At 39.0% G+C, this 18,588-nt stretch overlaps 1 protein-coding gene across 1 annotated transcript in view; it reads left to right on the forward strand.

Moving 5' to 3' along the window:
* Positions 1-15,141, forward strand: part of GYG1 (glycogenin 1) — a 15,750-nt gene extending 609 nt beyond the window's left edge. Inside the window, exons 2-8 of the mRNA XM_010584987.1 lie at positions 3,232-3,367; positions 5,278-5,452; positions 5,906-6,068; positions 9,877-10,003; positions 13,186-13,405; positions 14,067-14,117; positions 14,339-15,141. Of these exons, the coding sequence (XP_010583289.1) occupies positions 3,232-3,367; positions 5,278-5,452; positions 5,906-6,068; positions 9,877-10,003; positions 13,186-13,405; positions 14,067-14,117; positions 14,339-14,509 (1,043 nt within the window). The 3' untranslated portion in view covers positions 14,510-15,141. The remainder of the gene's footprint in view (positions 1-3,231; positions 3,368-5,277; positions 5,453-5,905; positions 6,069-9,876; positions 10,004-13,185; positions 13,406-14,066; positions 14,118-14,338) is intronic.
* Positions 15,142-18,588: the final 3,447 nt, after the last annotated feature.

Below are 18,588 nucleotides of genomic sequence, written 5' to 3' on the forward strand. Positions count from 1 at the left end.
GCGAGAGGACCCTGGCCGTTCAGCCGTGCTGCGCGGCCGCCCGCCCCGTACCTGGCCCGGGGCCGTGCCCCCTAACGGGAGGGATGTGGCCAGCGCGGCGGAGGGCAGGGGGGTCCGCGGAGGCCCCTGTAGGGCCGCAGCGGATCGCGGGAGAAAAGCTGGCCCTCTCCTGGCACGCTGCGGAGAGCCTGTAACTCCTGTGCGTTTTGATGCTTTACAACGGGCAGTTCCTTACCACCTCTCCGAGCGTGCCTGGCTCTTTTCTTCCGGATTCTCCCCCCTCCCCCGATTCTTACCTTACCTGAAGCTGTCAGCGGAGTCGGTTTCACTTTCAGATCTGGAAGGTTGCAGGAAGTCTGGTGCTCTGCCTCCCGATGCACATCTTGATTAGATGCTTCTGCCTCTTTAGGACTCCTGTACCCCCCCAAAAAACGATGCACGTCTTGATTAGATGTTGCTGCCTCTTTAGGACTCCTGTACCCCCCCAAAAAACGATGCACGTCTTGATTAGATGTTGCTGCCTCTTTAGGACTCCTGTACACCCCACCCACCCCCACCCCCAAAAATCGGATGTACCTAACTTGGAGAACAGGGGAACTGGCCGACACCTGTGAACTCTGGCTATGCCTATGAAAATGCTTCCAGAGGACGTTTTAAAATATCTGGGGCGAGCACTCTAGCCCCCTCCTGCATGCTGCCAGGTGAAAGATTGCTCCTAGCTCAGACTTCCAGGATGCTCCTGGCTGGCTGTGTAAGGGTTAGTGCAAAGACTTGCATACAGATGCTATAGCCTATGAAATGGGCAGCCAAAGATGTCTCTGAAGGAGCTTGGTTTTGCCTGGATAAATCAATTATGAAGACGTGCAACTGTGTCGCATTCTCTGTGTTTTTGCAGCCACACTATTACTAATAGTTCAGTATGTTTCAGGCATAACAGTGACTGCTGTGTGAACGTAACCTACTGTGGAGGAAATGTTTACAGAGAATGGAGAAGGGGGAGAGGATGGGAAAGGAGACCCACACAACTGAAATACTGGTGGTTTAGGTAAAATGGACTGGTCTCTTGCAGATGTAACTTCCATATTAAGCAGCAGCTGGTCTTGCCCAAACTGTAGTATGGACTCATGCATAATGTGTCTGAACGTACTTGTGAATGTACTTCAGAGAAGGTATGAAATAGAACATAGTTTAAGCAAAACTTTAGAAAGCTGTACTGACTTGGATGCTCTCTCTGCAAGTTGCCCGTGTCCTCCACCTGTCAAGCAGTCATAAAGTTTCCTACTGCAGTTGGGATGTAATAGGGGCCTTCTTAGCCTTTGCTCCATCATTAAATTGACTCTATTTCTCCAAGACCTTTGTGTGTGAATAATCAGTTTCATTAAGATGAGGAGACATGGTAGGAGTATACCTGCTAACAAGTCAATGAAAAAGACTAGTCTTTCAATGGCAAGGTCACTTCAAGAATTAAGTCTTATACTGCTGGAAAAAAAAAACCCACAACATTCAGATGAATGTTGGGGACAATCCCACTTTGTCTACACTTGATTTTTAGTGAGCTGTCTGTCAGCGTAAGAGTGGCGGACTCCTATATTGAGTAGTTGAGGAGTAACATGCAAATTAAGTAATGAAAAAAGCTGCCCTATTAGGAGGGTGTTCTTACCACTTAAAATGCTACACACTTGCCAATTGTAAAGCTTCAAAGAAACAGAAAATTGTCCTGTAGATTTGCTGAATTATATGAACTATTACAAATTGGTAGCTAAAGTGAACTGAAAAAAACCCCAACTTTATTCCTGGCATTGTAGAAGCTTTTTTGAACTTTGTAATTGACCACTATAATGTAAATCCCTTGGGACTAGTTGGTTTTGCTGCTAAGCAAAATAGAAGGTTTTGTAGCTGGTCTGTACAGCTTGCAAACTAGGTTTGCAGAGCTTATAGACAATTACAGTACATGACTTTCTGTCATCAACTGTTAAGATGGTATTAAGTTAAAAAGATATTGATGATGACTGTGTCATGGGCTGAGGAGTTAGACCAAACAACAACCTCTGTGAAAGTAGAGCAGTCAGTATTTTAATCTTACGACTACACTTGGTGGTAAGCCTTAAAGTGTCCAGAACACTCACTCTCAATCCTCATCTAACCTAGTTAACTTGTGTAAAGAAAAGAAATCATAGTTGCTAAAATAAATTTGAATGTGAAAATCTACTCTTGAAATTCTTAGGAAGAAACTATTTTGTTGATGATATCAAAAATGGTTTGTATAAAAGAGCACACTTCTTTTTATAAAGAAAGCACTGTATCTTGGAAAGGAGTACTACGTGATGATAGTTAACAGTTGTCTACATGATGATAGTTAACAGTGAACTGAAGAAGTTGAAAGTTACTTGTTTGCTTTTGTCAGTCCTACCCTGGCAGTTTAAAACAACATGACAATTGAAAGAATCCAAAGCTTGTATTATATGGCCTCAATAAGCAGTGTACAGCGAAGTGATCCATCTTAATCTATTTTTAAGATACAGCTGGAGCAGAAGATTGTAATAACAATCCAACCTTACCTCTTTTTGCTTGAAGAGCAAAAACTGTTGCTTCAAGTCTTAAACTGCTTTTCATATTACTTCTCATATTATCTTGCATTCTTCTGATAGAGCTGCAACCATGGGTTGCAGAACAAATCATCTGAAAAATCCTGAGCTAGCAAAACTTAATACTGTTGTCCAAGATCTAATTCAATGCTTACTTTCATTTGAAAATGAAATGTAAGTTTTATACTGCCATAGCTTCAGGGTTGAGGGCTGAACCTAGAGTAACTGCAAAACTCTACCAACTTTAGACCAAATATAAGCCTACTGACTCCCAATACTTCTAGCTTTAAAGTAGTATATTAATGGCCAAAATAAGGCTATTTAGACCTTTTGGATTATCTCTAACATTTGGCATGACTTATTTAACCTGTGGGCAAACTGGAACTGGTTTTCTCTTGCAACAGTCTTGATTTTGTTGTTTTTCTTTTTACTGCATTTTGCCATGTGTCAAGTTACTAATAGCAAGTATAGCTATGCAAGTATAATCTGCCTCATTCAGCCATGTAGGAAGGCCCAATATGCAGAGTTAAAGGGCACATCTTGGAGGTCTCGCAGCATGATTACCTAACGATACTAGGTTTCTAGTATATCTGTCTCAGAGTAAAGTAGTGGATCATGCTAACTTGACCAAGTTCATTTCTTCCAGACCAGTCTTTTGTGACTCTAGCCACAAATGACTCCTATGTGAAAGGAGCACTGGTACTTGGTTCATCCTTGCAACAGTACAGAACAACAAGGAAGCTGACTGCACTCATAACTCCTCAGGTCTCAGATCTTATGAGGTAAGGTCACTTATGTACTTCAAACTGCCACAGTTCCTGCTGATGTGAAGGTTGAAAAATGGAAGTTAAATTCCTTAATAGTAACCTTCCAAAACTCTGGAAGCTTAACAGCTAAGCTTAGCAGAATTCAACTTATACTGTCTGGAATTATGTAAGTTCTTCAAACATGAAACTGGTTTGTTGGTTTTTTTTGTTTTTTTTTTTTCTTTCTTCCATATGAAGAGTTAACAAATACTCTGTAGTTAGAGCACTAAACTGTGACTTGATACTGATATTTCAACTGGATCTTTGCTCTTTCATAGTCCTGCTTAGAACTGTCCAACAATACGATAGTGCCTGTGTGTTCATTAGTGCTGTGTGTATGCATGTGGAGGTGGGAGTAGGGGATTGGTATTTATTTGTCTTGCAGAAGCATTCCCAATTGAGATAATGTAATAGAAGCTCTCTTGAAATCTAGCAGACACTTCAAATCAAATTTCATCATGAGAGAAGAAAATGAGCAGAACTAAAGTAGCACCAAGTATGTCAAATCAGCAGATCAACAGAGGCATCTAATGAGGCCACTGCAGTACAACAAATGAAATTAACAGGCAGCTGCTTCCTACAGCCTCTCTAGAATAGTCTCAGTATGGAGTGGACTGGGTACTCTTTCCGCATGTAAGAGGAGGGTAAAAAAACCAAGTAACTTAATAGCTACATGAACTACAGATGATAGGTCAAGATTCTTTGCATGGGGAAGTTCTTCTGAAAAGATGTCTCAATTTACAGAGGCAGTAGAGAAGTGGCTCAATAATAGAGTGACTTTCCTTGGAGTCTCTTGGCAGCTAAATGGCCTTATCAACGTAAAGATATTACATACAGGAACATCCATTCTAGCCTATTAGGTCAGTGTGCTCTTTTAAGATGAATCATAAATGTGCTTATGTGCTAGTGTAAGTCAGCTAGTACTATACCCTTAGACCAGTGATACCTGCCTACCTAGTGGTGTAAATGGACCTTGCATTTCTCACTCTGTATCCACTAACAAGGTATGCCTTAAGTTCAGAAGCAACTGTCCATACCAAACTGTCAATATAAAGACAGCCTTGCAAGGCAGAGTTCTAAAACTCATTTACAAACTCTATGGCTCAAATTGTAGTGATAACTGGTGAGCATTCAAGATACACTGTAGAATAGTGAGGCTTCACAGATGCTTTATATTTTAAGCAGCATGAACTCCTTAACCTCTCTTGAACTAATGGTAGTGCTTTACTGATGGTAAAGCAAAGGTTGGATATCTGCCACAAAATTTCACTACACTGTCTGAAAGTCTCTCACCCTTAGGTGAACATGATTCTGGGTCAAAACACTGCTGTACCCACAGCTATGATTAAGTGAGTCTTTAAAAATTCATGGGATAAAGAAAGTTTTAGCAAGTGGGTCTAGTCAGATGGCTTTAACAGTCACAAATCCAGAACAGTGTTGTCATAACTATTGCATAAACTTCTGTTTCAGCTGTTTAGGATTCAGCTACTGTCCTGCTCAAGCTACTCTAACAGCTTCCCATTTCTTAAGTGCCTGCTCAAAGTAGACTTAACTTGCCAAAAATCAGAGTCTGGCTGGAAAAAAAGCTGTGTGGAAAGGTTGTACTACGTAACCATGACCTACTAGCAATGCCAACTAAAGCCCTGTTTGTGGAAGAAAAACCCAAGCAAACTTCTTTGTTCCACAAAATGATGCCCATTACAAACTAGAAACCTTGAGGCAGACAGGTGTGCTTGTGCATTCCAACACATGCAGTCAACTCTTACTGATGGCATAAGAAATACTGCCAGGTTTGCTGTTATTCCATTTCCCTTTATGGAATCTGTCAGTGGTCTAGTGCTGGAATAACAATAGAACTAAATCTTGGCAATTGAATCTTTCTCCAGGAGAGTGCTGGAAAAAGTCTTTGATGAAGTCATATTGGTAAATGTCTTGGATAGTGGGGATTCAGCACACTTGGCGTTGATGAAAAGACCTGAGCTGGGTGTCACACTAACAAAGCTTCACTGCTGGGAACTGACGCAGTTTTCAAAATGCGTTTTCATGGATGCAGACACAATGGTAAGTGGTTATGTCCCATGGTACTTCTTAATGACATGGTATGGATGGTACGGGAGTTGTTGGATTTTTTTTTTTCTGTGGGTTGTTCTTGGTTTGTTTTTTTTTGGGGGGGAGGGGAAGAGGGGTTGGTATTGTGGGTTGTTTGTGTGGTTTTGGTGGGGTTTTTTTTGTTTGTTTGGGTTTTTTTTTGGTTTTTTTAGAGGAGGGGTAATAGAGGCCTTGTTGCTGTTTGGACTAGCAACTCTAAAAATGTGTGCCTTTTTTTATCTGAATCAATTGTAACGTAGTCTGTGGGGACTATCGCCATAAAGTATTGTCTTCCATAAGACAAGAGCACTGATATGAGAACTTTCTTTCATGTCTTAAGCCGGATGTCAAAATCCGTTACAACATGGTACCCCAATTCCTAACCTAAAAAACAGAAAACTATTTTTTTACCCCCTTAACAACTAGGTTTTGTCAAATATCGATGAGCTTTTTGAGAGAGAAGAGCTGTCTGCAGCACCAGACCCAGGCTGGCCTGACTGTTTTAATTCTGGAGTTTTTGTTTACCGACCTTCCATTGAAACATACAATCAGCTGTTACAGTTTGCCACAGAGAAAGGCAGCTTTGATGGTATGTATTAATTTGTATTTCAGTATAAGTTAGACCAAAATAGTAATAGTGGTTGGGATGGTGCAGTAACTACTTATGTGTCATGGGGACTCTGTGTGATAGAATTCTGAACTCAGTGTAACTACACAAAAATTAGAACCCTCTCACAACAGAGGCTATCATTACAATATGTAGTAAATCTACTTTTTTCAGACTTCATGAAATAGAAAACCTAAGAGTTTGGCCTCCAAACTAGCAGCTGTAAGCATTAGCAATGTAAAAATCATGTAACAAGAAATCTTAAGATGCAGCGAGCACAGTGCATGCATTAGCAAATGAAACTGCAGTACTATGCTTCATGCACTCCTAACGCTCAAGGCTTGAATGTTCTATGCCAACTCAAGTTGCTGTGGAAAAAACAGTACTGATCAACTTGAGTGCAGATTCAGAGAAACAAACATTTAAAGATGCAACTGTCTCTTCATATGCTTTGTGATAGCTTCCTGTCATTATAGGGTGGTGACTGTCTTTTCCCAATATCAAGTGCACGTAGCCTTGGCTGCTTCCCACTATAGGTCACTTGGGATTGGCCACTGTGCCAGATTTAAGCTTGAGAAGCCAAGTTCTGCTGTCCTGTAAGTCTCCTACATCTATTACTATTGCAGTAAACGCACATGTTGCTTGAAGACTGCTATAGTTAAAGGCTTCTGAATGACTATTGTTGTCTCCTGTCACTAAATTTCGTTATGTAACTACTGTGGTACAGAACCAAAGTCTAACTGAAAAAGCTACAGAAAACTACATAAGACAGACCATAAAATGGAAGTCTTAATAGAAGGCAATTAGCCAGCCTGATGACTTACCTTTCAGTACTTTGTAAAAAGTAAAAATTCTAGATGTTACTCCTAGTCTGCAGAATAATCCCTGTTACTGTGTGGACTCCTATGTGTGGCCTCCTAAAGAACATTAGTTGCAGTTGGATGCTTAATGCTACCATATGAATAAACTCTAGTGAAAATGAGTACTGCAATGTAATGAAGGGTCTGTCTGTACCTCGCTACTGACAAGGTAGCAGTTGGTAGCTCTGGGAGTGCTCTCAAATATTGGTTGTAAATTGATCACCAGTTATGGCAAAAGCTGTAGCACTGTACTGAATTTTTGCATTAAAAAAACCCCAACAAACACCCCAAAACCAAACAAAAACCCCCCAAACCAACCCACATCTTTGTGCAAACTGACTGTTGAGTAGCTCCAGGAACATCTGAGACTTGCCAATTGTCTCCTCTGAGCTTTGTGCTCAACTGCTAGCAGACCTCATGTTCTAGGTCTAAGGCCCCTGTCCTTTAAAAGAATAGAACTGCTTCCACAATATACTTTCTGACTTCCTCAGCGTCCTAAATATGAAGCAATTGTTGCAGCTCTTAACAGCAAAAATGGTGTATTAATGGCTTAAAATTTATTCAGTTTTTATTAAATGGTAGCACTGATCTGAGTAATGAGACCATGGAGACTTACACTACCTGCGTAAGCTGCTGCTGAGCTCATGAACTCAGTGGAGAGAAAGGGGATTTAAACTTAAATTGATCTAGACAGTAATGAAAGTTCATAGGAAATTTTATAAGAGAGACACCTGTGAAGGGTCACTGCCCTTAATAGGACACAGGGATGCAAACTCAACAAGCTACCAAGCTATGCATAATTGAAGTCAAGCTCTAAGCACCCCATCTGCAGTAGTAGTAACTAGGCAATGCAAGACTTTGCAGAGTATTTCTTGTTTATAACAACAGACAGATGCCTCCTCCTATGTAATGCTATTGTCCAGAAATGGTAGAGTGATGGCTACTTATGCAGACAACTACTTTGTCTATTTGAACTTCACCTTTCTAGATAATGAGGAATATGTCATGCAATAATTCTAGATACCAACTAAAAGTAGTGGAGGGGAAAAAAAAAAGTTTGGTTTTAAAAAAACCCCAAACCTGGTAGTACTGATACCTTAAGAATGTTGCTATTGCTTCAACAATCCTCTGGCTCTTTAGCCTGGGATCTAAAATCTTTGTTTTTACATATAAAGATATAATGCAGCAAGACTGTATCTGTGGATATGTTGCTAATGTAACTACTGCCTGATTCTTTCACCTTATGTCTAAGGTCCAGTTTATACAAGACTACTGTTGAAGTCTGAACTAGGACAGCTAAATGCCACTTTCAGTGGCTGCTTTGGCACAAATGCATGCAATCTGAAAAAAAGCCAAGTATGTGAAACAATCTGAGTGAGTGAGTGTCCTATAGAGTAAGTTAAATACACTGTTGCTTCCCCTTCAGTGATGAGCTATCTGTTCTGAGGGCATCCCAGACTTCCTTCTCTTTTAGATTATCTTACTGTTAACATACAAATTCTTAACACAACGTTAAGGTAGAGGTTAAAATGAAACATAGCCGAGTAAAGACCAGGGGACTTGTCTGGCTTCTTTGTCTCTGTTCTCTTGAACAGTTGTTGGGCACAACTTCTTAAAAAGTGCTTTCCTTCCTTTATGGGTTGAGAGGCAAGTCAGAGGTTTGAAATTACTGGACTTGAGCCTCTAGGCAATTCCTCACTCTGCAATCTGTATGTATGCTGTAACAGGATACTTAGAATTGGTATTTGTCAGTGTATTGTCTGTACATCTAAGTTTATGCTTGGTGTCTAGATAATGCAGTTGCAAAAAGCATATTCTGCTTAAACAGCAGTAAGGGTGTAAACCTTAGTACTGCCCTAAATCTAATCATAGGCCAATAAAAAGACCTTTCCTGAGTCAGCAGAGACTGAATGCTTTAGAAAATTAAAGACTAAAATAAAACATTGTCTCTCTTCTAAGCTATCCATTTACCTACTCTTTAGCAATGCTACTTGTGAATGCAGTTACAGGTAAAGGGAAGATGGCAAAGTTAAGGGACTCCCTACAATCTCCTTCATAAGAGGAACTATTAGCACTTAAAGACTTAAGTGTATTCACTGCAATAAAGAATGAATGGATATACATAAGTAGTTTTTACTTCTCAGTAGCTGCTTATAAACCAGTCTGCTTTGGGCCAGAGGGTTGCTGGTTGTTTTGTTTGTTTGTTTTTTTAGCTATTCTACTACTGACATACCAAACAACTTCAGACTCATTTGACCTCCTTACAACCTCTACTTGCAAACTTAAGAGGTGATCCCTCCCAACACAGTAGGTCTGGCCATAAATTAGATTGTTACCCTCACTTAGGGCTTAGTCAGCAGCTTTTTAGTACACAACTAGGAATGCCTACTGCCTGTGAAGGGATTTGATTAAGTTTTACTAGAGTTGTCACCAAGACTGAATGTGCTTTCCTTATCAGATCACAGTGTAGGTAGATGCATCCAGCACTGCAGGTCTAACAGACTATTGATACCCTAACTCTGTAGTTCAGATGTTGGTCGTGCATCTGTAAGCATAAGTAATAAAACTAATAGTTGGCACTTGATCTTCCAAGCTACAGCTTTCCTGAAGCTGAACAGTGCTTAATTGTCAAGTCCTGTTTTTTGCTGCCTTATACAGCTTGAACTTAAGCTGTAAAAAAAATATGAATGGCAGGGTTTGAGAGCAGCTTGCTATTTTTTAGCAAAAGTAACCCCACACATACTGTCTCTTTCATTCTGTGGACTTTTTGGATTTTCAAAGGGTTGTTCACAAATAGAACTCTAGTGCTCTGTGCCAAACTCCTACTGGACATGACAATTGCATTACCAGCTCTTAATTAGTGAAGTGATTGAAAAAGATCCTAAAACAGCTACCTGATGCTTGTAGCCTATTAATGCTTTCTCTTTCAGGTGCAGATCAGGGGTTATTAAACACCTTCTTCAGCAGCTGGGCAACAACAGACATGAGCAAACATCTACCATTTATTTATAATTTGAGCAGCACTTCTGTATATTCCTACCTTCCAGCATTTAAAGCGTAAGTTCAAAATTCTAAGAAGACTTTCAGAGCTTATGTAAACTAATTTATTGAAACAGAATGAACAGGCAGAATCTGAACTTACAGTTTTTCTAAAGGGAGACCTAAAAAAAAGTATCTTCTCTTAAAAAAAAAAAGTTGAATTAATACTGAATTAATACTAGTTGAGTGAATCATCTCATGATAAACGCAGAAAGCTGTGTCTGTAGCTTAAACCACTCATCCCTGGTGGTAACACTGAAGCTGATTTAGAGTAAGCACATTTGACAGGTCACTTGCAAAAGGGAGAACCACTCCTCCAGTATGGGATACTGTCTATTACAGCTCTAACCAAAGGCAGTAGTTCTTGAATCAGCTCTTGAATGGGCTTGAGCTGAACTCCAGCATGTCACTGGTGGTATTGTTCCCACCTAGATAACTTGCCCTTTCCTCACTCAAATTACTTAGGTTATTTAACAAACAGTAACAGTTCATCTAATCAACCTGTACCATTCAAATAAACATGGTGAACAAAGGCTTGTATAAAGCTAGAATTCTCTCCCAACAGTCTTTCTAGATCTCAGACAGTTCCTTAAGTAATACCGAGATGGAACAAAGACTACAGCCAACCACCATACCATTGTGTGTTTCCTGTGTAAGGAAAACAACTGTATCCTCCCTAGCTAGCAGTATTAGATTTGGCATGTGAGTAAACCATATGTCAGTGGCAGGGTCACTCAAAGTGTTATAATAAACACAGGAGGAAGCAGGGGAAGCTGAAATGTTACACAAACTCTTATTCATTAAGAGTGACAAAAGCTGGTGGTGGGGGAGGGAAAGTACCAATTGCATAAAAAAAAATCTGATCTCTGAATGACATCAGGTTACTAGTGTCTAAAGCAGCAGCTAGCATAAGCAGGACTGTTGCTGGCTCAAGATCAAACTATGTTGTCTTGTGATCAGAATACCATTTGAAATCCTGTCATGCTAAAAGTGGAACACTTATTTAAAGAAATATATGCAAGCCTAAGAATGACTAAGTAGTTAGATAGCATTTGATAAGCTAGCATCTATTGTAAAGTATGTCCTCTTTCCATGGCTGGCTGGTTGTTAGTCACATGACCTTAAATTTACTAATCACCTTGTTGCCACAAAAGACTAATTGCGTCTGGGGGCTCCTGACGAAAATTCCATTTAACTGACTGAATCAATTGCCTGACTGAATTCAGCAGACCTTCAAAAGTAGAATGCTGGAAGTGCAGGCCTTTTAAGTAGAATGCCCAGCTCAATAGGTGGAACAATTCTGCTTGGTTAGATTAGCAGCTACACTCCTAATAATCAGCAGTTGGAATAAAGTGAAATTTAAACCTACTGACATCAATAGCTAAGTTTTTTGCAGCTTTGTACAGCGAGACTAGATTTCACAGCAGTCTCAGTAATCCTTTTTCCAAAGGAAAATGCCAATTCATGACAAATGCTCTCTAACTTCAAAACATTGATGAAGGACTTTTCTGGGAAATGGGGAAAGACAGATTAGTTGCTGAGGCCAGTGTGGACATAAAGCTTCCTAACAGTTGAGCTTAAATGTCAAAAGAAAGTATTGCAGATCTAGAAAACAGATACTGAAAACATTGTAGAAGCTTGGCATCTGTCAACTGTTGTACAGGTCTTAAGCAGACAGAATACTAAGAATACACTTCTCCACTTGCAGCAAGTGTAACATAACACTTCTTAGGCATTCTCTAGCTTAAATAGCCTTGATTTTTAAACAATGACAAGTTTCCTCAGAACAGCAGCAGCCTGAGATGAAGAAAACTCAGGCTGTTAAGTAGTGCTGTGACAGCTAATAAAACGAAGGTAGTCCTCTTATGCCAAATCTTGATATATGGAGTTTAAAGTTAAAGCCCAGGAACTGACCTCTTAAGGATAGAATTTTTTTTTCTTGCAATTAGCGCAAATACTTGACCTTCTTTCACACATGCATAGTTTTTTTTTCATTCTGCAGTAAGATCGGTTGTGTCTGAAACACTGAACGTGAATATTGAAATACAGTTAAGGGTCTTACAGTAGTACAACCCCCCCCACCCCCCAATGCACACTGCCTTGTTTTGAATATTCTAAAGTTTTTGAAACATACCTGCATTGTCTCCATATGTGAAACTTAAACATCTGAGTCCTGGTCAAAATGGCCAGGGTGTGCTCAACAAATTATCAGAGAAACTAGTTTGGCATTATTATCCATTTTAATCATATTATGTTGAGAAGAAATCCTAATGTGATACAAACCGAACTAGGTGAGACAGTCCCTGTTACTAGAGAGACTGGTATTGCTTGTTCACAAATTGACTCAAGCTGAACTCTAGTTCTAGAACCATAAAAGAAAAGAATGAATGCTGTCTCTTTTAGTGTTCTTTACATCAAAAGGGGTGCATCTCATCTACACTCTTAATGCAAAAGAACATACTGGTAGCATTTGGGACAAAGCTAGAAGCCCATACTGAAAATGGGGTTAAAACAGTTTTTAAAAGGAACAAAAAAAAACCACCACCACCACAAACCCCACCCATGGGTAAACTGAGGTTATTTAGAAAATAATGGTTGGTTGTCTAGCAAGACCCTGCTGCACTAAGATCAGAAGTCCTCTGAAATTGCATAGGCTATACAAAGCTGTTATTTTGCAGGGACACAGTCTTCCTGCAGCAGGGTCTTCCAATGATCCTTTTCTATAGGGCTGTAAACTGAAAGGGTAACTCTTAACACTGACCCTTCTCTACATAATGCTTGCAATGCCTAACTATCTGGATCACTGACTTTGGAGTAGAATCTTTTTCACTTTTAAAACCAGTTCCGATTGCAACGGCTGCTTGAGACTGCTCTCTCCTGAGCTATGGACATCAGTCTACCTAAAGACTTGAGTTGGCTGTAAGTACTTAAATAGCCCAGACCATTAGGTTTTGGCTGTATTCTGACTAGTGTAATGTAGAATTCAGTTTGCATTTTTTCTGTTGTATAAGCGATGCTTTCAGTCCCAGTAGGCAATGGCAGTTTGATCATTTAGTGTTTAGCCTCCTAAATATATTCATATTTCTGTTTTCTGGACACCTACAGAAACTGCAGGTTAAAAAAAAAATGCCTGCCAGTCAAAACTCTTGTTTTCTAGACACCTGCACAAACTGTGGGTTCTAACTTTTTCTGTCCAACAGGTTTGGTGCAAATACTAAAGTGGTGCATTTCCTGGGAAGCACAAAGCCATGGAACTATACATATGACTCCAGAACAAAAAGCATAAAAGGCAACATGGACGACCCTAAAATAGTTCACCCAGAATTCCTCAAGATGTGGTGGGATACCTATACAGCTAATGTTTTACCATTACTAGAACAGCATGGAATTGTTAAAGAAATTACTACAGGTGTAAACATGGTATGTGCTTTAATATTCTTGTACAAACTACCTAAGTATGGATGACAGGTTCTTTACAATTCCACTGATTTCCTTTCCCTCTGTCCAACTCAAAGCATGGATGTGGTTTAGTTTGTGGGATGCAAGGTTTTTTGGTTTTGTTCTTTTAAGCTTGGAATAAATAATACTACAGCAGGGAAGCATGCTATAGTGGTCTTGAAGGTAGCTGTCTGCTTGCCTAAACCAAACTATGTAAGTAGCTAATGATGCACCAGAAATTACACTGTAGCAACTTCTTTAATATATACAGGGAAGGGCCCCAAGTCTTAATGTGTTGCAGCTAATAAGGTTCTCAGGCAGAAGAACCCCAGTTCAGCATGCAATATGTACATACAGATCTTGCATGGTGAAACAAATCTAGGTAAGCCTAGGATAAGTAGAGAATGCATGCTTATGTAGACTGGCAGTGATAAAATCTCAATACATATCAAAGCCAAAGTAATACTTCTGACTCTAGTTCTCATTCACAGAGTTCAGTAGCTTGCATCTGACTGCAGACTTCATAGTCTTAGCTTAGTGCATGGGCCAGTTTAAGTTCTCAACCTTTCTAAGACCAAAGTTACTGATCTCTTAGGATGTGCTTTCTCTTGTTAATCTTATCTTTCTAACGAACTATTTGCAGCTATCGGGCTTGGTCTATACTCTGGCTTTCTCTTGTGGCTTCTGTAGAGAGGTATGAAGAACTTAAACTTTACCTTTGTTTTTTTTTTTCTTTTCTCCCTGCTAACTTCTGTAACTCTGCTTTGTTACTTTGCTAGGAAAGCTGCACAATCCCTGCCCACTGGCAATGCTGCTGTGCATGAGACTATCTACTTCATTATCCCATTCTATAGCCTGTTGCTCACTTCAGCTATGCAAAGTATTTCTATATTTTTACTCTGCCTTTCCTTTTAGGCAGAGATTACAGAGGGAGTGTCCCACATATCAATATCAGCACCATCACCAGCATTACCAACTGTATCTTCAGAAGAACGCAAGGAACGGTGGGAACAGGGCCAAGCTGACTATATGGGAGTGGATTCCTTTGACAACATCAAGAAGAAACTTGATACCTACCTTCAGTAGAAATGCCTGTCTCAAACAGTGGTGATGCAAGGACTTGTTCCAGAACTAACAGCTAGAAAGGTGTAGATGGTGGTCAGTTACACTTGCTAGTAGCTTGATGAAAAACTTCTTGGCTGAAGGCCGCTGCAGTGCTACAGATGAAGAATGAGCAAAAGCTAGGAAGCAGAATTCCTTGGGCCACCTATAACTGCCCAATTTCCAATTCTCCCTACTAGATAAAACCAGGTATTTTCAGCTTAAATTTTCTTCTGTTGTGATCAATTGGCTCAACATATTCCTTGAAACTGGGTTTGTTACCTCACCTCATTAAGGTGATTAGCATTGATTCCTTTGCTTGCTGTTTTAGATGTAAAATCTAATTCATGGGATTGCTCATACACTAGAGTGGTAGCTATTCTGCTTTACCATAAATGTTTTAATGACACTGGGATACATACAGATGTAACAGTAATAGCACTGCTTTGCTCTTCCAGTCACAATTGCACTGAAGTTTTGACCAGGTTCTTACGCACAGTGCCTACAGCATGGCAGAATGCATTTTTCAGTTCTGTATACTATGGGACTAGTAAACTTGAGTTTTATCTGTTACTTGCAATGTTGCACTTGATACAAAAATAAAAAGTTGTCATGCATTTCTGGCTTCCCTAAACTCTTGAGCAATTAAAAAAAAAAGGGAGCTCTGAAGCAGTCTAACTAAAATATTCAACAGGTATAACCCTTACGCTTTGCTAATGCTACTGTAGTTGTCATTAGCAAATGTCCAGCTTTTAGTTCTGTAATTATTTACAGAGTATATCGTCATTTGCCAGGGAGCTGTTTAGGGCCAATCCCCTTATTAGCTTGCCCTAAGTATAGGACAGGGCAGCGGAGGAAGTACCTGCTGAAGCTACTCACATAAGCAACATGGAGCTTGGGAAGGAGTCTTTCTTTTGGTGACTAAAGAAACATCATCCCTAATGTAAAATAAACAATCAACAAGCTCACCATTTGCTGGTAAAGCAGAAGATGTAATCTGGGTATGAGAGTTTGTTTTAAGTTGTTTTCACTATTTAATTGCTCTAAGATTCTTTGGTCACTATTTAGCAAAAATGCTAAAGATGAGGTCCAAAACAAAGTAGCTTGTAGCTATTTAAAAGCACCTAACATCTGAACTCTCAGTTGTAACTAGCCCTTTCCTGTGTGGGTTTTTCTTTTGCTGTGTTGGGTTTTTTTAACAGATAAATTTGAAGTTGTGTGAAAGCAGGAGGGATTACTAGTTACAATGTATAGTGACAAAAGTATACTTTATCCAACAAGTACAAATATTGGAGTTTGCATACTCATACTCTATGGAAAATGGTAAAATACTCTTGAAGACAGCTAAACAGTCTAAGTTTTGCTCCCCTTGTCTGTATTCGTACTAGAGAATAAGCACGTTACTTCTTTTTAAGCTTAGCTGGAAAGAACTGAAAGTGTAAAAGCATAAGACTATACCAACCTGAAATTTTGGTTTAGTATGTAAGTTTTGTTACATTAATACAAGAAGATGAGGAAAGATGCTGAATAAGATGAAAGCCTGCATGTTTTGGGTTAACAAATATAGTTAGTAAAGAAAGAACACCTATAAAACCATTCTGTCCTAGCCTCTGTGACTCATACTATGGTCAAGTGTTTACCCACAGCCTCAGGAAAATGAAAGGTATGATATCTCTACCAAACTCTATGCAGCTTATTTTCAATAAAAAGACCTTTATGTCATTATCTGCCACTATTTCCTTCATGAATACTGCAGGCAGCATTTGCAGAGAGAGAGATCCCTTTATCCCATGTAATATCTGATACATCAAATAATTTTCTGCTCTAAACTGTAGGTATTCAAACCAGTAACTGAATTAAAGCACTATACTCAAAACATCCTTATTCAAAAGTCATAGCCCTGCTTAGATTGCAGCTCAAGTATTGGAACTCATTTGCCTTTAAAAAGCATGTAATCAAAGGTGTTCCTCAGACAGTGACAATTCAGAGCAAGTCTTAAACTTTTTTTTTCCATTTATCTTTATGTAGGGGGTAAAAAAAACCCCACAATGATTGATAGACTACTAGCTCAGTCTTTGGAATTAAAAATGTTACATTCTTAACTCAAAAGCTCATTTCTAGAACATGCTACAGAACATACTGTTAGAATTCCAAGGAAGAGAATACCAAGAGCCAAACACTACTTACAGATTATGAAAAGCAGAAAGAAACCCCAAGCAACCAGAACACGGTGGCTTTTAACTGAACAGCTCCATCAAATCAGCTTTGACCTTTAACTGTTCTCTCAGATACATTAATGGTTTTCTTGTGAAAGACCTTAACTAGCCATACAGCTTAGTACTAACTCCAGTAAGTTTTTATTTGGCTTTGGAACATGGAAACCATCATCCAGTAGAGGAAAAATGATACTAGTAACTGTTTTCATAATCATAACTCAGCCACTCTGCAAAATATCAGTGTATTTTAACACAAGTAATGATGTAGCTTGACTAGCCATTGAAACAAGTCTTTTCCTCATGGAATTTTAACTTGGAAAATGGAAAGAATGATACAAAGCCAAATCTATCATTCATAATAAAAAATTACTTCTCCAGCTTATCTCTAAACATCAGAACCTGAACCACAAAAACCCAAAGAGTCTAATTTACATAAAGTCTATAAAAAAAAATTTCTATCAGGCATAGCTCTGTTTTCTTGTTCTTTTGTCAACTTACCAATGACAGCCAGTTACTGGGGTTCACACTGTCTTCAGTCATTCATGTCTTTTTAATTCTTTCTCTAACAGACTTAAAGCACTTTTCTCTATAGCTAAGATGCTGGCTTCCCAAAAACTGCATCAGCTTGTTAGATTACATATTTTGAATTCCTTTCTCACTCTTTCCATTGGCTCACTGTTTCTCCAAATATCAGACATCTTCCCTTTATTTCTCAGTCCTTTTCCATTTCCTATGTTTGCAATTCATCTTATAATCAGCTAGCTGGTATTCTAAGACAGAGGAAAAGTTGAAAGGCATTAGAAGCAAATCAGATTCCATTTCTCTGCTGCCAAATACACTTCCTGAATCTAAACACAGAATCTAAACAGGACCTAAACATAGAATCTCTGCCTCCAATTTGAAGTTTGAGCGTTACAGGGAAGGCAGCATCACCGAAGACCAGAATCAAATGGAAAGAGATAGAAGGAACAGACAAGAATATTCAAGTAATATTCAACTGAGATTCTTCAGTGCTATTTATCACTTTGCAGTACATGAACACGAGCAGTTTACCAAATTCTTCCCCTATAAATCAAGGTGCATGATGATCAGCATTCCGTTAAGACATATGCATGGGACTGGAAAACCACTTAATGGAAGAAAACTGTTAGAAAGCTGGCAGCTATTAAAATAATATGTTTTGTTTATTTTGCAAGGGCTGATTCACTGACAAGTGAGTGGGTCATTCTACTTTGCATATAGCACAGCTGTATTGTTCAAAGTGTGTACAGAAATTAGAAAGCACATTATCAATACAAGCCTATGATTCCAGCATTTTATCCAAATCACAAAACCTTTACTTCTTAAAAAAAAAAACAACAAAAAAACCACCAGTGGAATTCTGTTTAAGGGAAGTAAAATATTAAAAGAAAGTGTTTTACAAATTTAAGTACTTCATTTTTACTAGCTCCTGGGAAGTAATCAACAGAGGAACTCCCTGGTGCACCCGTGTATTATTCAGAAATAGTAAAAAAAAGGTTTTAAAATTTTGAATTAAATACCATCTTTGAACATAGTCTGCAAAAGTAAGAATTCCTTATGAAGTGATCACTGACAACCTATTCTGAAACAAACAGCCCAGATCTGTTTGGTTATCAGGAAACGTTGAGATTGAAACATGAAGCTAATTAATTTCTTAAGGGCTTTGTCTGAAGGACAAAACACACATTACTTACCTTTTGTTACCTTTTCACCTCTAAGAGATGAAATTCTTGTTAGTTAGAATGCATGAAAATGCATTTCTGTTTTGAGGGATTTTTATGTATTCTTAAGCGTTGTACATAATAAGCAACATTTCAAAGAAATGAA

Source organism: Haliaeetus leucocephalus, unplaced genomic scaffold, assembly GCF_000737465.1.
Source record: "Haliaeetus leucocephalus isolate CR32 unplaced genomic scaffold, Haliaeetus_leucocephalus-4.0 Scaffold1014, whole genome shotgun sequence".
In the NCBI taxonomy this organism is placed as follows: domain Eukaryota; kingdom Metazoa; phylum Chordata; class Aves; order Accipitriformes; family Accipitridae; genus Haliaeetus; species Haliaeetus leucocephalus.